Source organism: Nannospalax galili, unplaced genomic scaffold (assembly GCF_000622305.1).
Source record: "Nannospalax galili isolate Female #2095 unplaced genomic scaffold, S.galili_v1.0 scaffold270, whole genome shotgun sequence".
In the NCBI taxonomy this organism is placed as follows: domain Eukaryota; kingdom Metazoa; phylum Chordata; class Mammalia; order Rodentia; family Spalacidae; genus Nannospalax; species Nannospalax galili.
In genome coordinates, this window is record NW_008330152.1 from 3,392,204 (window position 1) to 3,413,521 (window position 21,318).

Genomic DNA, 21,318 nt, shown 5'->3' on the forward strand with positions numbered 1-21,318 from the left:
AAATAAATGAAAAATAAAGAAATGTTTTCTGAGTATTAAACTACAAAATCCAAACACCTGTGTACAGATATGTAAAAAATATCAAGGAAACACAATGCCTCAGCGAAGACGATCTGATTAAAAATACTGGCATATCAAAGGAAAGAATTGTTGGTTCACAAGGGGATGAAAGAAAAGTAAGCAGAAGACATGCTAGGAAAAATAAAGAAATGTTTTCTGAGTATTAAACTACAAAATCCAAACACCTGTGTACAGATATGTAAAAAATATCAAGGAAACACAATGCCTCAGCGAAGACGATCTGATTAAAAATACTGGCATATCAAAGGAAAGAATTGTTGGTTCACAAGGGGATGAAAGAAAAGTAAGCAGAAGACATGCTAGGACAATGTTAGTATTGCCGATCTAAACACAGTCCAAGGGATGAGTCTTGAACAATAGATAGAATTCTATCTATGATTTCATTGATTTCATTTCTGGTGAAGTTCTATGATTTCATTTCTGGTGAAGTTGAATCCAATTTAGAGTCCAATAACATTTCAGTAAACAACAAACAGAGCAGCTTCACAAGAGACAAATTAAAAGGGTGGATGATGCAGCCAGACTGAGTTAAAAGTTTTGTTCCATCAGTCACTAGTTACCTTGGACAAGCTCTACAGAAAACATGAGTAATGGCAGTACCTCACTTAGGGAGTTGTTAACAGGTCTAAATGAGTTAATTAATGTACCTTGCAAGAAAGAAACATTTAATATGTTATCCAAATCCCCAAATACCAAGAGAAAGGCACAAATACACAAAATGAAATGACCAGAAGCTGAGGGTAAACATAAGAACTAGGGAGGTATATAATGGAAAGTGATCTGGATAACCTCTGGAAGTAACTCACAAGGGTAATTTAATGCTAGCTTACATTCACAATAGCAGTGTCTGGGACAGGAGAGGTAGCAGATACATTCCATTTACACTAGTCAGACCACACTCTGAAACACAGCAAGTAGACAAAGAACTTCAGGGTATCTGGAAAGATGACAGAAGAAGACACAGCAATACATATCTGATCCTTGGCTTTTCTGTGTAATCAAAGTAGCTCAAATGGATCAGCACATTTCACTGCAAACTGGCAACAAGGCACCTTCACTAGACATCTGCCTCAATGGCAGGAAATCAGGTAGGAAGAGTGATCCCTCTGCTGTGTTATGTGTTCTTTTTTTTGCACACGGGGCTTCTCCATGAAGGCCAGGCTGGCCTCTTACATACGACTGCTCAGTCTTCCAAATTTAGGGATTATAGGTATATACCTCCATGGTCAGTCTGCCCTATTTAAAAATTTTGTCCAACAGGGAATTTCTAGATCAGAAGTTCTTTATGCCTTCCACTAATATTGTTGGCATAGTTTTTATAGATAGTCCCCTGGCAGACAGTTCCTTTCAACATTTCCTGCCTCTTCTGTGCTCTACTAATTACTGAGACTTTCTAGCACTCCTGAAACTCCCCTCTGCTTTTTCCTTTCCTGTACTCGGCAGTACCTCTTTCTCTTCCTCGGTTTAGTTTTATCTGTTTCTCTACTTTCTCTTTTAAGTGCCTTTCTCATAAGTTCAAGCCCTCTTCTTTTCTGCACATCCCCTCCCATCTGTCAGAAGCAGAAACACTTCATATATATGGGGAAATTCAGCTCTGTACTCAAAAGAAAAACACTGTTTCCTCTATATTAAAAAAAACACACATTCAGCTGGCTGCAGAAGGAACTGATAGGTTTGCATGCATGTTCATATTCAGTTCCCCTTTGTGGCCAGTGAGGCTTGAAAAACACAGAACACATGGGGTCAGCTCTTGTGGGTAGAAATTACAAGGGTCCAAGTATCTGTGGCAAGTAGGGAGAGAAGACAGCTAAAGAAGTAAATGTGAATGTCCTGGTCCAGTGATTTGATAGTTATAATCCTCAAAATAATGAAGCCCTGAGTACCACCTAGCCTGTGGGAGAAGAGCTCCTTCGCCCTTCAGGAACAATCATTTTTCTGCATCCTTTCAGGGTGCAGTACTGCAGATGTATCCAGCTCTCAGGACTGAATAAGCTGATGGCAGTAACAGACTTTCCTTCCAGTGTTACTACAAAGCTAGGTTAATGTTCTAGAAGCAAAAGAGAGGGAGAGATATCTACAGTGGAGAAAACTGTACTTTCAAGCTTCACCAATAATGTGAAATTTGTCACTGTGACTATAATATGAATGAATTTGCCATTTATTCCCTTTCCAAATTCTCCAACCTATACAAAGTTTTTCAATGTAATCATACCACTTTTTAAAGAAAGCAATACTAATAAATATTTTTTAAAAATAAAAAGGCAACAGCACGAATTCACAGCACATTTAATATCCCTTTCAATATGAGGCAGAACCACAGCAGCACGCAGCTCCCAGACCTACAGGGGATAGATGGCAGGTCCTTCTGCAAAGTACAATTCTCTTTCCTTTGAGGAATGTTACTGAGGAAACAGTGGACTCTAAGGTACACATACTTCATTAATCCTTGAGGAAAGAGCCATCCTACTGCACTTGGAGGAAAATAAAGTCCAGTTAGAACATCAAAACTGTAGGGCTGGAGAGATGGCTCAGCAGTTAAGAACACTGAATGTTTTTGCAGAAGACCCGGGTTCGAATCCCAGCACCCACATGGCAGCTAACAACTGTCTGTAACTCCAGTTCCAGGGGATTTGATGCCCTCTTCTGACCTCCGCAGGCATTGCATGATACAGGTGCACTTCCATACATGCAGACAACACACACATATACATAAAATAAAAATAATATTTAAAAAAGAACATCAAAACTGCAAGCATATTTTAAAAAAGCATGGCAGCTGAAAAAAGAAAATGTATACAACCAATTTCTAAAAAGGCAATAATAAATATATGAAAATTGTCTAACAAAAAGTGAATGTTTTGAGTGATTTTACTTGTAAGCTCTTTGTGTCAGAGAGAGAGAGAGAGAGAGAGAGAGAGAGAGAGAGAGAGAGACCCCTTTCAGGGTGGGAAGTGGTGGAGTTATTGAAGATTTTACTAACAAACTCTGTATTCTTGGGTATAGAACAACATATACCTCCCCCTGATGGAGAAACTTGTGAGGTAGCAGTTATGGCCTGTTTTCGATAGTTGATGGGCTAATAGGAGGAAGTGAGGACATTGGAGGACTAAAGGTTATTTCTTCTATACTTTCTTCAGAAGGTGAAAATACTTCACAATATATTTATTGTTTTCATTATAAGCCTTTTGGTATTATTTGACTTTTCAAACTATATCCACCAGCTGCCATAATGTTTTAAAATGTTAAAAATTCAGGCAGGGCCTAGTGGCTTACGCCCAGAATCCCAGAACTTGGGAGACAGAGGCAGGCTGATGTCTATGAGCTCGAGGCCAGCCTGGTCTACATCCTGAATTCTAGGCCAGCTGGGGCTACAGGGAGACCCTGTCTCAAAAAGTTGAAAAACAAAACAAACAAACAAAACCCCCCAAAAATGAAAAAAAAAAAGGGCTAGAGAGATGGCTCAGTGGTTAAGAGAACTGGCTAGTTTTGCAGAAGACCCAGATTCAGTTCCCAGCACCCACTCATACACATAATATAAAATAAAGTAGTAGGCATAAAATTAAGAACTTTTCAAACAAACTAGAAGATGGCCATGAAAACTTTCACATACTAAAATGTAAGACTTTCTTTAACCTCCAGGATAATTATGATCATGACTATTTCACAAAGATGACTCTTGTATAATCATTAGAACAAAACAAAATAGGACAAGAAAAAAAACCAAACTAATAACCCTTGAGGGATATTTCCTATGAAAGACTGGTAAGTGACACTGGGTTTTCATCTGAAGGACAGAAATCATTATCTTACAAGTACTTTTTTTTTTTTTTAAATCACATTTTAAGTGGTTTTCACCCAAGTGAATAAAAAATTTTATAATTTTACTAGAGCTTAAAAGGAAAAACCCCAAAATCTTCCATTTGCCTAGTTTCCAGCTTGGAAAATGCAACACAGGCAGGCTCCACTTACAACAGCAAAGGGTTTAGCGCTGGTCATGTACTGCCCTCTGCCGGCCAAAGCGCCACCAAATGTGTGTGGCTTTTGCCCTGGGTTAAAATTTAATGCGGGTTCCCTCCCTCCAATTTTCTTCTACTAGATATTTCTGGAAACATTAAACTCTAACAAATTTATTATTTCCAAGCACTGGTACTTTAGTTTTGTTAAAGCAACACATTTCAGTTTGGTTTTCATTGGAAAAAAAAAGAAGATAAGGCAACATGAAATTAGAAATCATAGTGCTATTTGAAATCTATAAAAACAGTAAGACTTGTCTGGATTTATGCCTTTAAATGACTACTTCAACTCTAACATATCTCCATACACCAAAAGATTATCAAGATGCAATCATCAATGAATGAAACCACCAGTTTAGTCAGGAATATCAATATGTTAAAATTCATTGGGTGAAAAGGCAAAATTAAATTAAAATCTCAAAGCATGACCCTCAGGTTACATGGAAAGTTGGCAACAGGTACGTGAGACATTTTTTGCTTATTGGAGATACTTGCTCATCTTATCAAACACAATAACCCAGATTCTGTGAGTGCTATCCAATTCGATGTGAGCCAGGATAAAAGAAAGAACAGCTAGAAATGTAGGCTTTGAAGTCAGACCACTTGGGGTCAAATAGGGGCCTTACTATAATATGCCAGTTATATACCATAGGCAATGTATTTTCCTCTGTGGACCTACATCTACCATCTAGAAAGTAGAAGCAGTAATAACACTTATCCCAGAGACACCTTAAAACTTCTATAAATATACACAGACAGACACAGACACAGACACACACACACCCTGAGACATCTTAAAACTTCTATGAATACACACACACACACACACACACACACACACACACACACACACGGAATTATGTGGCTGTCATTCATTATCAATTTTTCTAGGACTGGTTTTTAGAAAATTTGTTACTTCAATACTTGGGGTTCCAAATATGAGAAAATGAATACAGGTACAGGAAGACCTTAGATATTTCTCTTTCATCTTCTCTTGACATCTTTCTACCCCCTTGAGAAAGGACAGGAAATGACATGGAGGAAGGACTCAACCTCAAAGTCAAAGTGTGTGTGTGTGTGTGTGTGTGTGTACCTGTTGCAATACAATACATCAAATTACTTTCAGAATTTTGTCAAATGTTTCATTTTCAGAAATGTCTGTTTTAAAAAAAAGAAGATAAGTTTATTTAGTATGTCACAAAGAGATCACAGGCATGGCAGTAATAGAACTGCCTGTCCATTTCTGGAAAATTTTCTCTTTGGCTTTTCAAAGAACCCATTGAAAAGAATGGTTCTGAAGCATGGTATGTTCCCTGGTCAGTCAGTCAAGCCTAATTGCTGAGCTCCAGGTCAAGGCGAGGACACCCGGGTTTGTCCTCTGGCCTCCACGTGCAGGCACACAAACACAAACATATATAAAAAGAAAGAAAAAAAACCTCTTTATCTGCTTAAAAAAAAATATTGCTTGCTCACTTGGGCCCATAGTAAGTTAAAGCACAATGTAAGCCTGGCTTCTCTGCCTTCATTTTGCATCTGTCCATTTTACTTTGGGTGACTTGTTACCTCTGCATATGTCATATTAATCACTCAAGGTACATCTACCCAAATTCAGTCATAATTAACCTATTTCATTCCCCTTCAAGGCTAAAGGCACAAAGACTAAAGGAGGCATCTGTTGATCACACAGTGATCCACACAAGGCATTGACTTTATCTTGACCGAGATTGCTTAATTATGCATACCTCTTACCTCCTTGTCTCAATTTGTCCTCTATTTAAGCCTAATGCTGATGTTAGCACCACGCAGAGGAATTTGGAGTCATTAGACACCTTTAATCTGTTCCTTTTCTTAAAGTGCATGTGATTCAAATCCCTTTCTCTACTTTTCACAATTACTTATTTGTTTTTTGAATTGGCATATTAGGATGGGTGGCCAAATCTAGCTTATTAAGGCTGCTGGAGCAGGAGTGCCCCAAAACTCTGGTTACACATGGGTCACCCAAGATTACAGCTTCTTAGGAGGGCCTGAGAGCTGCACAACTGCAAACAGCTGTGGCCAGACACCACATCCTGAAGAGAGTAGGAGGCTCGGTGAGCTTGAACAAAACCACAGCTTGAGTAACAGTGCTTGCTGCTTGGGCAGGCATTGGACTGAATAAGGCTTATTAAGGCTGCCCTTTGAGGGAAATAATTATCTTCAGAATACGATGCTCTAATGTGCACAGAATTAGCCATGTGTTCTCTTTTTGTACAGAGCCTCCCTCCCAATTCCCTGAGTTTCTGATTGGTCAAACAGACAATTTAAAAGGCCAGTTACAGCCAGTTTAGACAATAGCTTGGAGATCCAAAAATAACTTCATAGTTGAAGGATGCAAGTTCAGGTATGACTAAGCTATCTAGTGTCCTCTGGCTTTTTTTGAGAGAGAAACTGATAAGGGACCCTAATTATAATTCCTCAAATTCACATGAGTCAGGAAATGCAGCCCACCATGGCTTGCAAAACTGATGACCACATACCTGCCTTTAGGACCACTCTTACTGAGGCACCCCAAAGGAATTTTGGGACCAGGTCAAAAAGATGCATTTTATAACTTGATACAGACATATTCAGGAGACTTAAGAAAGGACTTGAATTGTAAGAAGGTAACACTTCAAGGAGATAGATCATAAGACTTGGAGCAGAATACTTAATAGAGGAGAACATTTATACTCAGACAAAAGAAGGGGAACTTTGAAGAGAAGGATGGGGAACAGGAATAAAACAAAGAAAACTCCCTGTGACCAGAAGTTCAAAGGGGCCACTTTTTTTCAGAGAATTTGCAACATGGTTTATTATTCTTGAAAATTCTCCCTGACAAGTAATATTTTTGTTAGTCTAGTATTCTGACATTTAATTTTTTCTAACAATTGGAAAATATTTCCTAATTTCTCAGAAAAATAATTTATTTCTTATATTTCATTTTTATTTATTATTGTGATTATTAAATTTTTTGTGTGGTGTATATGTATGCACAGGTGTGCTCACCTGTGCAGGTGCATGTGGGGGCCAGAGGTTGATGTTCGGATGTCTTCTTCAATTGCTTCTCCATCTTACTTTTCGAGACAAAGTCTCTTCATTGACTCTAGAGAGTCTCATTTTGGCTAGGCCTGAGACCTGCCTGTTTCCACCATCCCCCAAACTTTTGCTGCCAAACTTGGCCTTTTCTGTGGGTGCTGGGGATCTGATAAGCATTACATCCCCTGAGCTATCTCCCCACCTCCACTTCTTATATTTTAATTAAGGAGATAAAAACTCAATTAATGAAGAATTTATACTGACTTTGCTGGAGTAATAATTACTAAAGTTAAGAATAAAAAATTGCCTTAGTTTCTTTCTATAGTCAATTTCTGCTACCTCAGAGTCTAGAACAGGAAAGTTTGCTTGGAACAAGTTAAAAGTACTCAAAACTGACTCTAGATAATAAATATCACAAAGTACCCTGGTTGGCCTGCAAGGAAAACCAGAATTTTGGCTAAGTCAGAGAAAGACTTGTTTTAAAGCTAACTTCCTAGTAGCTGTACTTTAGGTATGCCTGCTATTAACCTTCTTAGAGCCTCAGTTTCCACCACTATTTACCAAGGATTCTCTTTCCTTTCAGATGCTTTCACAAAGCTTGTTTAGAACCATTTTGATTCACTGCTTCCTCCTCCCCTTTCTAATTCACAGAGCATTAGTCTAAATCTTCCTTGAATTTCTAGAGACTCTAGTTTGTAGTCAGCATACTACTTCTGGTTCCCCATGCCATTAGAAACCTGGTAGAAATGCCAATAAATATTTGTTGTGTCAATTGTATTGTTTAAGAAAAATATGGAAGACCAAAAATAAAAACAATCGAAGAACATAACAGGAGTTGTCCATCTTGGGGACCTCAGGTACAAGAAAAGGCTTTGAGGTTGGGAAATGTGGCTCAGTGGTAGAGTGCTTGCCTAATATGCATAAGTCCCTGAGTTCTTTCCCCAGCACTGCAAAAAAGAAAGGGTTTTCATAAAAGTAGGGAAAAGCTGACCATGTAGTGGGATGATGGGGAGGAAGCGCCATACACATTTCCCCTCCCCCGTCTGGCAGAATTACTTTTGCCTCTTCAGCCTTTGGCACTCTAAATTCTAAAGAAAAGGACACTTAAATGATGAGAATGTCAATTGCTAATAATCTTTGGCATGACAGAACCCAGAACTTCTAGTGACCTTCAGATAACATCAGAAGGCACAGACCTTTTGGTTCTTTTAATCCTCTGCATCAATTAACACAAAGCACACAAATTGCTGTGAAGGTTAACTTGCAGAAAACTAGTATGTTCATAAGTAGCCCCAGGAGGTCAAGGTTGATTGGAATGTTCTGGCCAGAGGGAGAAGGGGGAATGGGTACCTACCTTCCGGCCCATTGTACCACAGGCAGCAGGCCTTTTGCTCCCTATAAAAGCCTTTCTTGCAACTGAATTCCCCCACATGGAGCTTTGAGGATGAAGATAGTCCCTTCAGCTTCTCAGGCTTGTGCTTTTGAATAAACCTGATTTCTCAAACTCTGAGTTCTGGCTGAGTGGTAAGTTGATGGACTTGGGTTTGGTAACAGGAATTGGAAAAAAATGGGCTAGAGATGTAGGTAGCTCAGTGGCCTAGCACATTCTTAGTACCATGTTTGACTCCTAGCACCACAAAAAAAGTTGGCAAAATTTATACCTTTCTAGGCATTCTTGACCAGTAAGTGGCCTAACAATGCTTCTGACTGTGTGGGTTCAATGCTTACTTAACACCTGTGGTAGGGGGCGGCCATCATCTCTCTATCCTTTGAAACTACATAGTGTAAATTGGCTTCAAGCCTAGATTTAAAAAAAGGCATTACAGGTGTGGGTTTATGCTCTTGGACTACTTTTTCTGAAGTGAGCCAGTCACCACTCCTGAGGACAGATGGCTGTGTGACCTTGAGAAACTTACATGATCTATCTGAGTCTCAGTTTTCTTCTTTAAAATGAAGATATTTATTTTTTAGGGTATTATGAATATTACAAAAGTGGCACACAAAGCAAATAGCAAAAAGGAAAGCATTTAATGCTATAGTAAAAAATATAGTTAAGTAACTGAGTGGATGTGAGATGTGAAGAAAAGGGAGTACTGGATGAGTTACTGAGTTTGGGAACAGTGGAGGAAAGCCAAAGTACTTCTATTAATTTAAAATGAAGATTTCCTGGTAACTCAAGTGCTCAGGCCTGATGGAATTAGACACATGTCTTTTTTAGACAGTCCCACTGGATTATCCAAGGAAGGGTAGAACTATACATTAGCTTTCACATTTATAGTTAGTGGTTAGTTCACAGACTAAACAACCATATATGTAAGATTAATTTCACAATTCTTTATAACTATTAACTTGATCTGCATCATATTTGCTATTTCCTAGGTTCCCCAAATCCATTATAAAATGCTCTAACTTATACACTACTTTGAATCCAAATAGAGATAGCACAGGGCAATTAGAAGTAGATTGAGTTGGTTCATTAGTAACCAAACTCAGACCCAAACTCCTGGGTGTAGTCTGTGAGCTCTGGGCTTCAGCTTTTTCAACCTTAAAACAAAGTGTCTGTACCCACAGATGACCACAAAGTTTGAATTCGGCTCAGTAGTATTTATTTTAGCAAGCTGATATACATAAGAAAACTTGTAGTTTTATTTACCTCTATTCTTGGTAAAGATGGATTGCAAATAAGCTCTCCACAAATGATTTTGTAATAAGTTTATAAACAAATTGTACCAGTGTTTTATCGAGTTACCAGAGAGTAGTCCCCTCTACCACTATGTCATATAAAAACTAGCTATGAGGGATTAAACCTTTCGACTTAATTTCAGCCAGTCACACTAATAAAGCTAACTAGTTCAGGAAACAATCTTAAGGAAGTACACTACACACACATATGTATATATATATCTCACTAACTTCCTCTCAAAGAAAAATCAAGAAATGAGGGGTTTTTTTTGGGGGGGAGGGAGGGAGTAGTTGCTGCATTTGCCATAACTATTGAAGTTTTTCAATATTCTAATCTCCTCCCCCCCACTGTTGTTGGTGTCATGCAAGAATCTATTTATATTGACTAAGAATATTGGAAGAGTGGAGACCAGAGAATTTTAAGTCTGAAATTTGCATCACTACCCTGAACCTTAACCTTAGTCAGCATAAACTACTCATCCAAGGTAAGGGTGATTCTTTATTCACTTTTAGCTTAAAAGTTAAACTCTACAAATGTCTGAACGGATTAAACTGCTTGAATTTTGAAAACTGATTATTAAATAAGTTGGTCAGACTATTAAGTACCATTAATAATTGTTGGAGTTATAGAACTTTTCTTACTTGCCACGTTAGCAGACACACAATGTGTACAGACACTCTGCTGAGGGGAATGAAGATTTGGAGACATTCTGGGGGAATCAATTGTGTAAGAGATCACTTTTATTTGATTTCTGAAGTTTAATGGTATTTTCCAAATTTTAGAAACTACTTTTCAAGTAGCTTTTGAACCAAAGGCCCATTATTGAAGGAGACGCAAATTGGGAAGCTGAAAAGGGTGAGCTATTTGTTATTATCTTGAGGTTTCTACCCAGACTGGCATTCTCTGGAGGATAAAGGTTTCTCAAATGTTTCTTACCTTCCTTTTGTTAGGGAATATCTGCCATTGATATTTGTACAGAGGCACCAATACCTTGGCTGGTTTTAACATACTGTGTATTATGTAAACAGCTACTGCTTTTCATAAAAGAAGCTTCATCCCTTAAGAGAAGCTTCATTTTTTATATAAAATCAAAATCTACTTTGAATAATGAATTTTTCTTAAAAAATGAACTGGTTTACTTCAATCTCTATTTTTTTAAATTTTAGTTATTATTATTTTTAAAATTAGCAAAATTAAAGATTGGGTTTGCGTATTTAAAACTGTATCTACAATTGCAACCCAACTGCAGTTCACCAGATACAAGGGCATAATTTCTAAATAAAAATGGCAAAAAAGAAAATGATGAAGATGATGGTAGACATTAATTAAGGATCTCAGTATTTGAAGGCAGGCAAACCACACCGTCCTTAAGTTTTTAACTGTTTGGGTACAAGATTGTTTGGCTTAAAAGTTATTTAAAAAATGTAACACTGGGGGAAAAAAAATCCTCATTTCTATAAAATCTGCCATATAATTTTAAAGTAATCTAAGATGTAGAAAATAAATAAAATCATGACTCTGAAGAGGTGTAGAGAATACAATTACCCTGAAGGGCAGAGACCAGAAGGTTATGTATGGTAAAAACTTCTATGTTTGTCATCAAAAGAGACATTAGAAAAGATTAAGAAACCTTGCTATTGACTATAAAGGAGTGTAGAACATGTTGACCCAGAAGTTATGGTGAAGAACACAAGAGAAGTGGTACATTCTAAACAAATCATGTCTCCCCAACTTCTTTTTCGTTTTGCAAATCAATAAATATAATTCAAAGGATATAAGTTGTTGTGATAATCACAATATAGAAAGGATAGAAATCATGATTCTTATTTGACCATATTCTAGTTAACTTTTTTTATTCTCACCTGAAAAATAAGGAAATGAAATAAGCAGAAACATAAGAAAAAGAGTTTGTATGTGATTCTTCAGTCCTTCATGTGTACGTTTGCAGCAAAAAAGACTTAAAAATAGGACATAAAAAAGCAAAAACCACATCCATATTTATGCTGGGATGAAAACATCACATCCTTTAAATAAATTCTGAAAACCTCAGCTGCCAAATCACACAGGAGAACACATGAGGGCACTCTAACCACCAAGCACAGCGAGTATAGTTTTGACACATAAAATGTTCAAGTGTGAGAGTGTAGCACTATTTGAAGTGAGAGACTACTGATGCCCTCTTGTAATGACTCTGAAACTCTGGAATTTATCCTTTATCTCTATACTTTCCTTTCATTCAGGACCTTAATCTGAGTTCTATTCATGTGGAATTGAGTTTACTTCTGAATTATGAAAAAGAACCCTTCCAATAAATAGCATTACACAGAAGTGTTTTAATCTAGGGATAAAAACACTTGGAAGCTAAAGTCAATTAATGTGTTTATTATTTATTATTTTTAAGGTAGCATGCAAAGTAATGGGTTATTATTATTATTTTTTTGTCTTCTTGAGACAGGGTCTCCCCGTAGCCCCAGCTGTCCAGGAACTCACTATGTAGACCAGGCTGGCCTCAAACTCACAGAGATCCGCCTGCCTCTGCCTCCCGACTGCTAAGATTAAAGGCATGTGCCACCACGCCCGGTACAAAGTAATGGGTTTTATCGCTCCATTAATGTGTTACTTTTGTAACACTTTTATCTGACCAGCATGTATTCATTTTCATGTGCAATTACTTTTCTAGGGAAAAAAAAAATCTATCACCACTTACATGTTTTCTTTGTAGTCCAAGGACTACAAATTCTTCCACTCTAAAAAAGATAAATCTCAAGGACTTAACTATTTGTATTAAATTTTGTTTTTTAGACAAAGGCATTGTCCATCACAATAAGTACTTTTTTTGCTTTAACTTCAACGGGACCATTGTGATTAGAGAAGGTAAGAAGCCATCTATACTTCTCTCCACCTAACGCATTTTAGTATTTTATCTGATGATGCTTAGAAAAAAAACTACTTAAATATCACTTATAATTTTAACATTAAAATTTGTAATTCTTTTCTAGTTCCTGCGACAAAATTCAAGAATATCTGATATAAATGAATAACAACTCGACATGCATTCAACCATCCATGATCTCTACCACGGCTTTACCAATCACTTACATCTTTCTTTGTATTATTGGTCTTTTTGGAAACTCACTTGCTCAGTGGGTATTTTTAACAAAAATAGGTAAGAAAACATCAACGCATGTCTACTTGGCAAATCTTGTGACTGCAAACTTACTTGTGTGCAGTGCTATGCCTTTCATGGGTATATATTTCCTGAAGGGTTTCCATTGGCAATATCAATCTGCACAATGCAGAGTGGTCAATTTTTTGGGAACTCTATCCATGCATGTAAGTATGTTTGTCAGCCTTTTAATTTTAAGCTGGATTGCCATAAGCCGCTATGCTACCTTAATGAAAAAGGAGTCCATGCAAGAGTCCACTTCATGCTATGAGAGAATGTTTTACGGTCATTTACTAAAAAGATTTCGCCAGCCCAACTTTGCTAGAAAAATGTGCACTTACATTTGGGTAGCTGTACTTCTCGTAATTATCCCTGTTACCCTGTACTACTCAGTGGTAGAGGCTACAAATGGAGCAGAGAGCCAGTGCTACAACCGGCAGATGGAACTAGGAGCCACGATCTCTCAGATTGCCGGTCTCATTGGAACCACTTTTATTGGATTTTCGTTTTTAACAGTAGTATCAGCATACTACTCTTTTGTCAGGCATCTAAGAAAAGTAAGGACCTGTACATTCATTACAGAGAGAGATTTGACTTACAGATCTGTGAAAAGACATCTTTTGATTATCCAGGTCCTCTTAATAGTTTGTTTTCTTCCATATAGTATTTTTAAGCCCATTTTTTATGTTCTACACCAAAGAGAGGATTGTCAGCAACTGAATTATTTAGTAGAAATAAAAAATATCCTCACTTGTCTTGCATCAGCCAGAAGTAGTACAGACCCCATTATATTTCTTCTATTAGATAAAACATTCAAGAAGACACTCTATAGTCTCCTTACAAAACCTTAATTCACCACATATACAACCATATGGTTGCCTTTTGGATGGAAAATGCCACAAAGCAGAAAAGCATTCATGCGACTCTATTAATTACAGTAAATTAAATAATAAACATGGCATAGCTTGGTTGACAACAGGCATCAAGAAAACCTTTGGTTTTTAAAAATAAATACATGTATAAAATTGAAGTTATAGTTCTACTTATATTGCAAGTTGACTTATATGGCAGAGACTGTCAGAGGCAAGTATGCCAAAACTATCCCATTGTGTATGAAATCAAACTTTTTGTTTTCACTCAACTGTCGATCTTCTGTTTGTTCAAAACACCATATTATATGACTGTAGGATGAAGAAGCAAATAGCTTATTGCTTGTCCAGTTTCTAACAAAATACAAGGGTCCATCTATGGTTAGAGTTTATTTTGTTGGTAACTTTAAAACAAAGAGTAAGAATAAAATGAGTACAAGATAGGAATAAGAAACATCTGCATTTAAGTCCTTTCTAAATACATGAATAATACAGTTCAAAATTCAGAGAGTTTATAAATATATCATTTGGTATTTGGTAGTATTTGGTTCATTACTGGGAGAGGAAATTGTCATTGATTCCAATATTAAGCAGGTATCACCACAAATATCCTTAAATATTTGAATTAGTCTTTGTCAAAATTAGAAAAGCAATATAATGTCATTATATGCCCATCTTCATGATAGTTTATGTATTTTCATCTATGTAGAATATAAAATGTTTTTATTAATGACAGTATCTGCCATATTCATATGTTCAACTAATTTCTGTAAAGTGAATGAATGTTAAAATAGTGCAATAGTATAACAGTTAAAGATTGGTGTAGATTTAGACTCTGGGTTCAGTATTGACTCCATCTTTTATTTAGTTGGACAAACTTAGGCAAATTACTTATCCTCTTTACATGTTAATTTCTTTATTTGTGGAACAGAAAATACTACCTGATTCATTATTATTATTATTAAATCAGGTAATATTACTACTATGAGCTACCAGTTAGTCAGCACTTGCTATGTGCTAGATACTCTGTTTATATGCTTTAAAAGTATCATTATAATCATCACAACCACAAAGCATGTTAATGTACTTACTGATGAAAAAATTGAAATGCATAGTTTTAGTTAAGTAAGTTTATCCCGATCATTTCTTTCTTCCATGTAATCTTGTCAGTAAGACAAATGGTAATTATATTCTGTATTATATATACTATGATTAAAAATGTGTTCCCCATACGATCATATGCACGTCTGGGACTACAATCTGTTATCTAGTTCTCCTTCCCATGGTACTTGTGTTCTCTTCTCTCATAGGAATCAAAGACAGTTGAATAAAATCAACCATTAACTATAACTTGCCACTTTGTTAGAAGCTGCTTGAAGACTCATTTTTCCCCCTTCCTCATGGTAATCCCTTCAATGCTCAAAAAAGAAGTTTAAATTAAGTTCATGTGATAGTCTAAATCTTTAATTTCATATTAGGTTTTGTTCCTGGACTAGAACTTTAGAAGCAATTATGTACAGATTCTCTAAAGGCTATGTGTTCAGTAGAGGTTATTCAGACATTGTGTATAATTTTCATCAAAAACTAATACAGAACAATCCCCAGTAAATGTTTGTTCTTTTTATTTCAATACTTAACTGAGATGAAAATGTCCAAAGACTGGCTGGGCATGGCGGTACACGCGTGTAATCCCAGCACTTGGGATTCAGAGGCAGGTGGATCTTTGTGAGTTCAAGGCCAGCCTGATCTACATAGTGAGTTCTAGGCCAGTTGGGGCTATAGAGAGATCCTGTCTCAAAAAGACAAAAAGAAAAAGAAAAGAGAAAATGTCTAAAGTCTGAAAACATTCTGACTTCAAGTATTTACAGTGTCTATTTTTTGTGTGTTTGTGTGTGTGTATGTGCAGGTGTGTGAGCATATTTTATGTGTACTTGTTTGTGGAGACCAGAAGCCAATTTTAGTTGTCATTCCTCAAGAGCCTTATTTTTGAGATAGGGTCTCTCCCTGGGACCTGGGGCTCACATATTAGATTAAGCTTGCTAGTCAGGGAGTATCAGAGATGTGCCTGTTTCTGTCTCGCCAGCACTGGGATTTCAATCCCATATCACTGTCCCTGGCTTTTTAAGTAGGTGCTGGAGATCAAACTCAGGTCCTCATGCTTGCACAGCAAGTACTTGACCAACTAAGCCATTTCTGTCGCCCGAGTATCTATTCTTCCACAGTAGGAATTGAATTTCTGTCTGGTTCTTGCAGAGACAAATTACTGGTGACCTTCCTGTGTGCAGGCTGAAAATTGAGGTGTTTATTTTACTCACTTTTTAGAGATGCAAACACAGAATAGCTTAAAGTCCATTAGGAGGTGCTCGAAATGCTCAGATTTCTCTGACGTTACAACACATTATTCTTACATGAGTTTTAAAACCAAAACTCATCAAACTAAGAGGAACTGAAATGATCAATAACTTTAAACTACACCACGTTAACTTCTACAGCACTTAGGAGTGTGTGTGTGTGTGTGTGTGTGTGTGTGTGTGTGTGTATGTATATGTAAAACTTCCAAAAAATATTCAAAAATCACTTCACAGGGTTGGAGAGATGGCTCAGTGGTTAAGAGCACTGGCTGCTCTTGCAGGAGCTGGATTCAATTCTCAGCACCCAAACAGTGACTAACAACCATCTATAACTCCAGTTATAGATGGAGTTACCAGTTCAAGGGGATCTGATACCCTCTTCTGATCTCCATGGGCACTGTATGGGCACGACATGGGTGTACCTACCTATATAAGGTGATACACCCATACACGTAAAATAAAAATAATAAATAAAATATTTTTTAAAAAATCACTTGACACCTCTACCGTCTATATTAAAGATAAATGATATTACCAAACCAGTTACTCATATTTAAAAATGCCATGCAGCCGGGGATGGTGGTGCACGCCTTTAATTCTAGCACTTGGGAGGCAGAGGCAGGAGGATCTCTGAGTTCAAGGCCTGCTTGGTGTACAGAACCAGTTCCAGGTCAACCAGGAACTTACAGTAACAAACAGCTCATTCTGATAAAAATCCTCCATTTAATTCTGTATTAAATTATATAGTTTATTGCCATCATATTTATCTTTACATGATTTCATAAACAGATGATTAAAAATCATGTTGATTTCCTTATTTAACTGAAGAATTGGCTATTATATATCATAGTCAAATATTTTATATAAAGTACTACTTTCTAAATTTACCCAAATTTTAAAGTTTCAGAAAATCTGAAATTACATTTTAACTATAGAACGCAGGCATGATACATGTTTAGCATTCCTTTTATTCCTTCCACATATATACTCTTTCTAAGGCAGTTCTGAAATTATTAATCAGGGATTCAAACCATTAAGACTGGATAAGAAAACTTTAGGATACACTACTCAGTGTGAAGTGAGTCTGGCCTCCCTGGGTAGGTGAGGAAGATGGCCCCATGGTTCTGCTTTGGTGAGGACTTCCAGGCCTTTCAGTCTGCCAGAGTCAGAGTTGTGATGGGTAAGTGGGTGAAAGGAAAGCTTGCTGGTAAACCACAGAGGGCACACAGCCGGGACACTCGTAATTTGCTGAGCATCTCAATCACAGTTGAATGCTGAGGATCTCCATTCAACGCTCCCTGCTCTTCCACCCCTTGCAATGAAACTGACTATTTCAAAAAGTTACTACAGCTAGAAAGGTTTTATAAGTGATGGAAAACCTATTTGGCTATATGACACATGCCTCCCCTGACCCAAGTGAGGAGTAGTAGAAGGAGCTACTTCTAATAAGAAATTCATCCTTTAAAAAAGTAAGTTTTTTTAGCCAGGTGTGGTGGCGCACGCCTGTAGTCCCAGCACTTGGGAGGCAGAGGCAGGCGGATCTCTGTGAGTTTCAAGACCAGCTGGGGCTGCAGGGAGACCCTATCTCAAAAAGACCAAAAAAAAAAAAAAAGTTTTTTTATGTGTACACATTGAGTTTTATTGTAACAAAGCAACTTGTACACTTTTAACGTTTAAAACTGAGCATCATCATCTTTCCAGTGAAAACAAAAATTTTAAAAATAAACAAAATTACAATACAGGATGTCAATTCCAAATAGAATTCTACAGGTTCTGCTGATTCTCCCATTGAGTGACAAGGCTCAGGGCACCATGAAGAGAGAAGTTTATCTTAAAAGTGTCATCTTAAACTGTAAGGATGTCCATTAAACATCACAATTAACATGCCAAAGGAGAATCCATGTTGTCAAAATGCCCACTTAACCCACCCAAACACCTCAAACACACCCTTTGCTGACCTTCTATACCCATTAAAAATGTCCTTTTTTTGAGGAGCAGTATGAGAAAAGAGAAGGCCAATAGTTAGAAATATAAGACAAGTTGATACTGATCCTAGAATTTGTAAGATTTTTCTCCCCCCTAAGTACAATGATTAAAACCCTACATTCGGCGGAGGGGTAGTAAGGTGAGGGTGGAGAGGGTGGACATGTTTGAATATGATCAAAAACACTGTATGAAATTCCTCAATTCCTCAATCAATAAAAATATTACCCCCCACACAAAACCTCCTACATTCAAACTGAATGCACACATTGTGTTCAACGACCTTATAAAATTAATGCCCAAGCATTATTCATTATGCTTCTTATAATAACAGATAAAATAAGTGAGTTTGCTTTAATGAGGATTTATTATTATTTTTAATACAACATGAGGGACTGTGGGAAGTTGTAGGAGCTGATGCAAAAGAAACTGTGACTGTTAGTGACTGAGTGCAAGAGGAAGGAATACTTTAAGAAATCCATGATGCCATGCAACCATTGTTTATTACAAATGTGATGAACACACATTTCTGTCAAGGCAGGCTCTCAGCAGATGAAAGGAGAACTGAGACCAGAAGGGGACCAAAGAGCAGTCAGGCATGCTGACACAGACTGCGAAGAAAACCATTGAAAGGAAAGCACACCCAGAAACACTGGTGTGGGAGGCTTTGGGCTCTGTACAACTGGGGCTTGCAGTTTTGAGAACTAAAAACTGAGCACCAAATCTCCCGCAGGCCCTGTTCGGAATGGAAAGTGACTATGCGTGGTGAGCAGTTTGCATGCTGTACTCATGTGGCTTCTCTCCAACTTCAGTTACTGAAACTGTATCAGAGTGAAACTGTACAGATAGCCTCTCACAACAAAGTATCCAGTCCCCAGTATCACTATTGTGACTACTGGGAGAGCCTTTATTATCATGACATGGCTCCCTAAATGTCGAAGATTTAACAATGATTTTTTAATGTTATTTCATGTGAAACTGCTTCTCCAAAGCAAGCAGCTTCCACTACAGGTTATGCGACACTATACACTCAAATCTAACCAAAGTAGATTTTATATTAATAATACTTTTGAAATCAGCTGGCTTTATGCTGATTTCAAAAGTATTATTAATATAAAATCTACTGTCTTTGGATCATCTGAGAAGGGGTGAAGTAGAAAAAGAGAGGAAGAGACAGGAGCAGAGGGAGAGGGGCAGAGATACTAAGATTAAGATAATTGGCTAGATGAAAGAGATAATTAAAATATCGAAATTTTCTTAATGGAAATTAAGTACTGTCATGCTATTCTATTTTCTTTACTAAATATAAGGGTATAAAATCTACTGTCTTTGGATCATCTGAGAAGGGGTGAAGTAGAAAAAGAGAGGAAGAGACAGGAGCAGAGGGAGAGGGGGAGAGATACTAAGATTAAGATAATTGGCTAGATGAAAGAGATAATTAAAATATCGAAATTTTCTTAATGGAAATTAAGTACTGTCATGCTATTCTATTTTCTTTACTAAATATAAGGGAAGTAAATGGACCTAAACTTTTATTGTAGAAACTAAGACCCACATGCAAACTAAATCTACATATAAGATAAGTCATTGAATATGTATCTGAATGCAAAGAAAACTGCTAGACGGCATTAGTGGCAAAAAATGATGATACAATAAACTAAGTGAAAATTTCAATCACTAATCGTGTGAAATGTATTGTTATGAAGCTTTAGAATGACCAGTATGTGGGAACACCCCTGGAACAAGTGCCTGAATCTAAGTTTGTGTAAGTTATTGAAGTTGTACTAGGAAATGCTGTTGACACAACCTTCAAAATACAACTGCAGTCTGCCTTTTTACTGCCTGCAATGCTGCAATTCTGCTCTGAGCTAAGCATGATCATCTCTTGTCTCATTCTGGCTTTTGATCACTTGACCTCTGCGATAGCAACTTCTGTGCCATTTCTCAAACAGGCCACATGTGTTCATATTTTGGCCCCTCTACGCTGGATGTTCTTTTATTATTAAATATCTCAGCCCACTTCGTCTTGTCCTTCAAGTCTTTACTTGGGTGTCATGCCAAATTCCCAATGTGGCCTGCTTTGCCTACCCTATTTAAACCTGTAGCTCCTTCTGCATTCCCTAGGCTGGTGGCCACGCTTTTTGTTTCTGCAGTCTCCTTCATTTTCTAAATGATCAGTTTACTTCTTTTTGCTAATTGTCTATCTCCTTGAACTAGAATGCCAGCTCTATGAGGGCTTGTGGCCATCTGTTTTGTTCACTGGTGTAGCTCCAGGTCTCAGGACAGTGCCTGTCACACAGAAGGTACTTGAGAAAGATCTTTTGGATGAATAGCTTAAGAAAACTTACCCAAATTCAACACTGCCAATTAACTAAATGTGAAGATTCCATTTACCCACATAAAATGCCTATATTTCAGGTATTGAAGGGTAAAGTCACTCAGCACTAATGGATGCTTTCTGTTGAGTCTCCCTGACAACTGAAATATGGTGCTTCTGCCTGGTAGTTTCTTCTGTTAATTTGAAGTCTGAGAATTACTTCTCTGTTCCCTTCTTCAATAAGTTTTTAGGTACTTCCTCAAAATTACATGATATGTCCTTTAGAAAAGTAAACTAATCTAGTATGACTCAATGTAAAACTACATTTGGGTCTTTGCACACACTGTTCCTTCTCTGTGAAATATCTCCTTGTACCCATACAACTACCCCACTTTAAGACCTCTTTTAATGATACTTACCACCTTCCACAATAATTTGTCTGCCTTTCCATAAATAAAGATTATTTCCAACAAGTTCTTTTGTCCTTGTATACTTCTAGCACACCAAAATATAAGAAGATGCAGTTAAGCTTGGTATGACAGAGTGGGATTACATCCCTATAATTCCAGTACTTAGGGAGGTAGAGGTCATCCTTGGCTGCACATGCGAGTTCAAGACCAGTTGGGGCAAACATTAGACCCTGTCTCAGGAAATAAACAAACAAAAAACCCCAAGACAAACACCACTAAACCACAAAAGATAGAGTTATGTTTCTTCCTCTGGAATTCAGACTAGTTTTTATGACTGATACAACCAATCAAATGCAAAAGATGTGACATGGAACCAGTTTTGGGGTCTATG

General features: G+C 37.3%; 2 protein-coding genes across 7 annotated transcripts in view; one reads left to right on the top strand and one right to left on the bottom strand.

Annotated features, from left to right (window-relative positions):
- Cask (calcium/calmodulin dependent serine protein kinase) overlaps positions 1–21,318 on the bottom strand; it is a 430,362-nt gene that overhangs the window by 182,793 nt on the left and 226,251 nt on the right. The window lies entirely within an intron of this gene.
- On the top strand, positions 12,838–13,932 carry Gpr82 (G protein-coupled receptor 82). The gene has a single exon (XM_008843052.1). The coding sequence runs from the start codon at positions 12,865–12,867 to the stop codon at positions 13,846–13,848; it is 984 nt and encodes a 327-aa protein (XP_008841274.1). The 5' UTR covers positions 12,838–12,864; the 3' UTR covers positions 13,849–13,932.

Excerpts from the sequence above, each read along its gene's own strand:
- Gpr82 (XM_008843052.1), top strand. The coding sequence starts at position 12,865 with ATGAATAACAACTCGACATGCATTCAACCATCCATGATCTCTACCACG.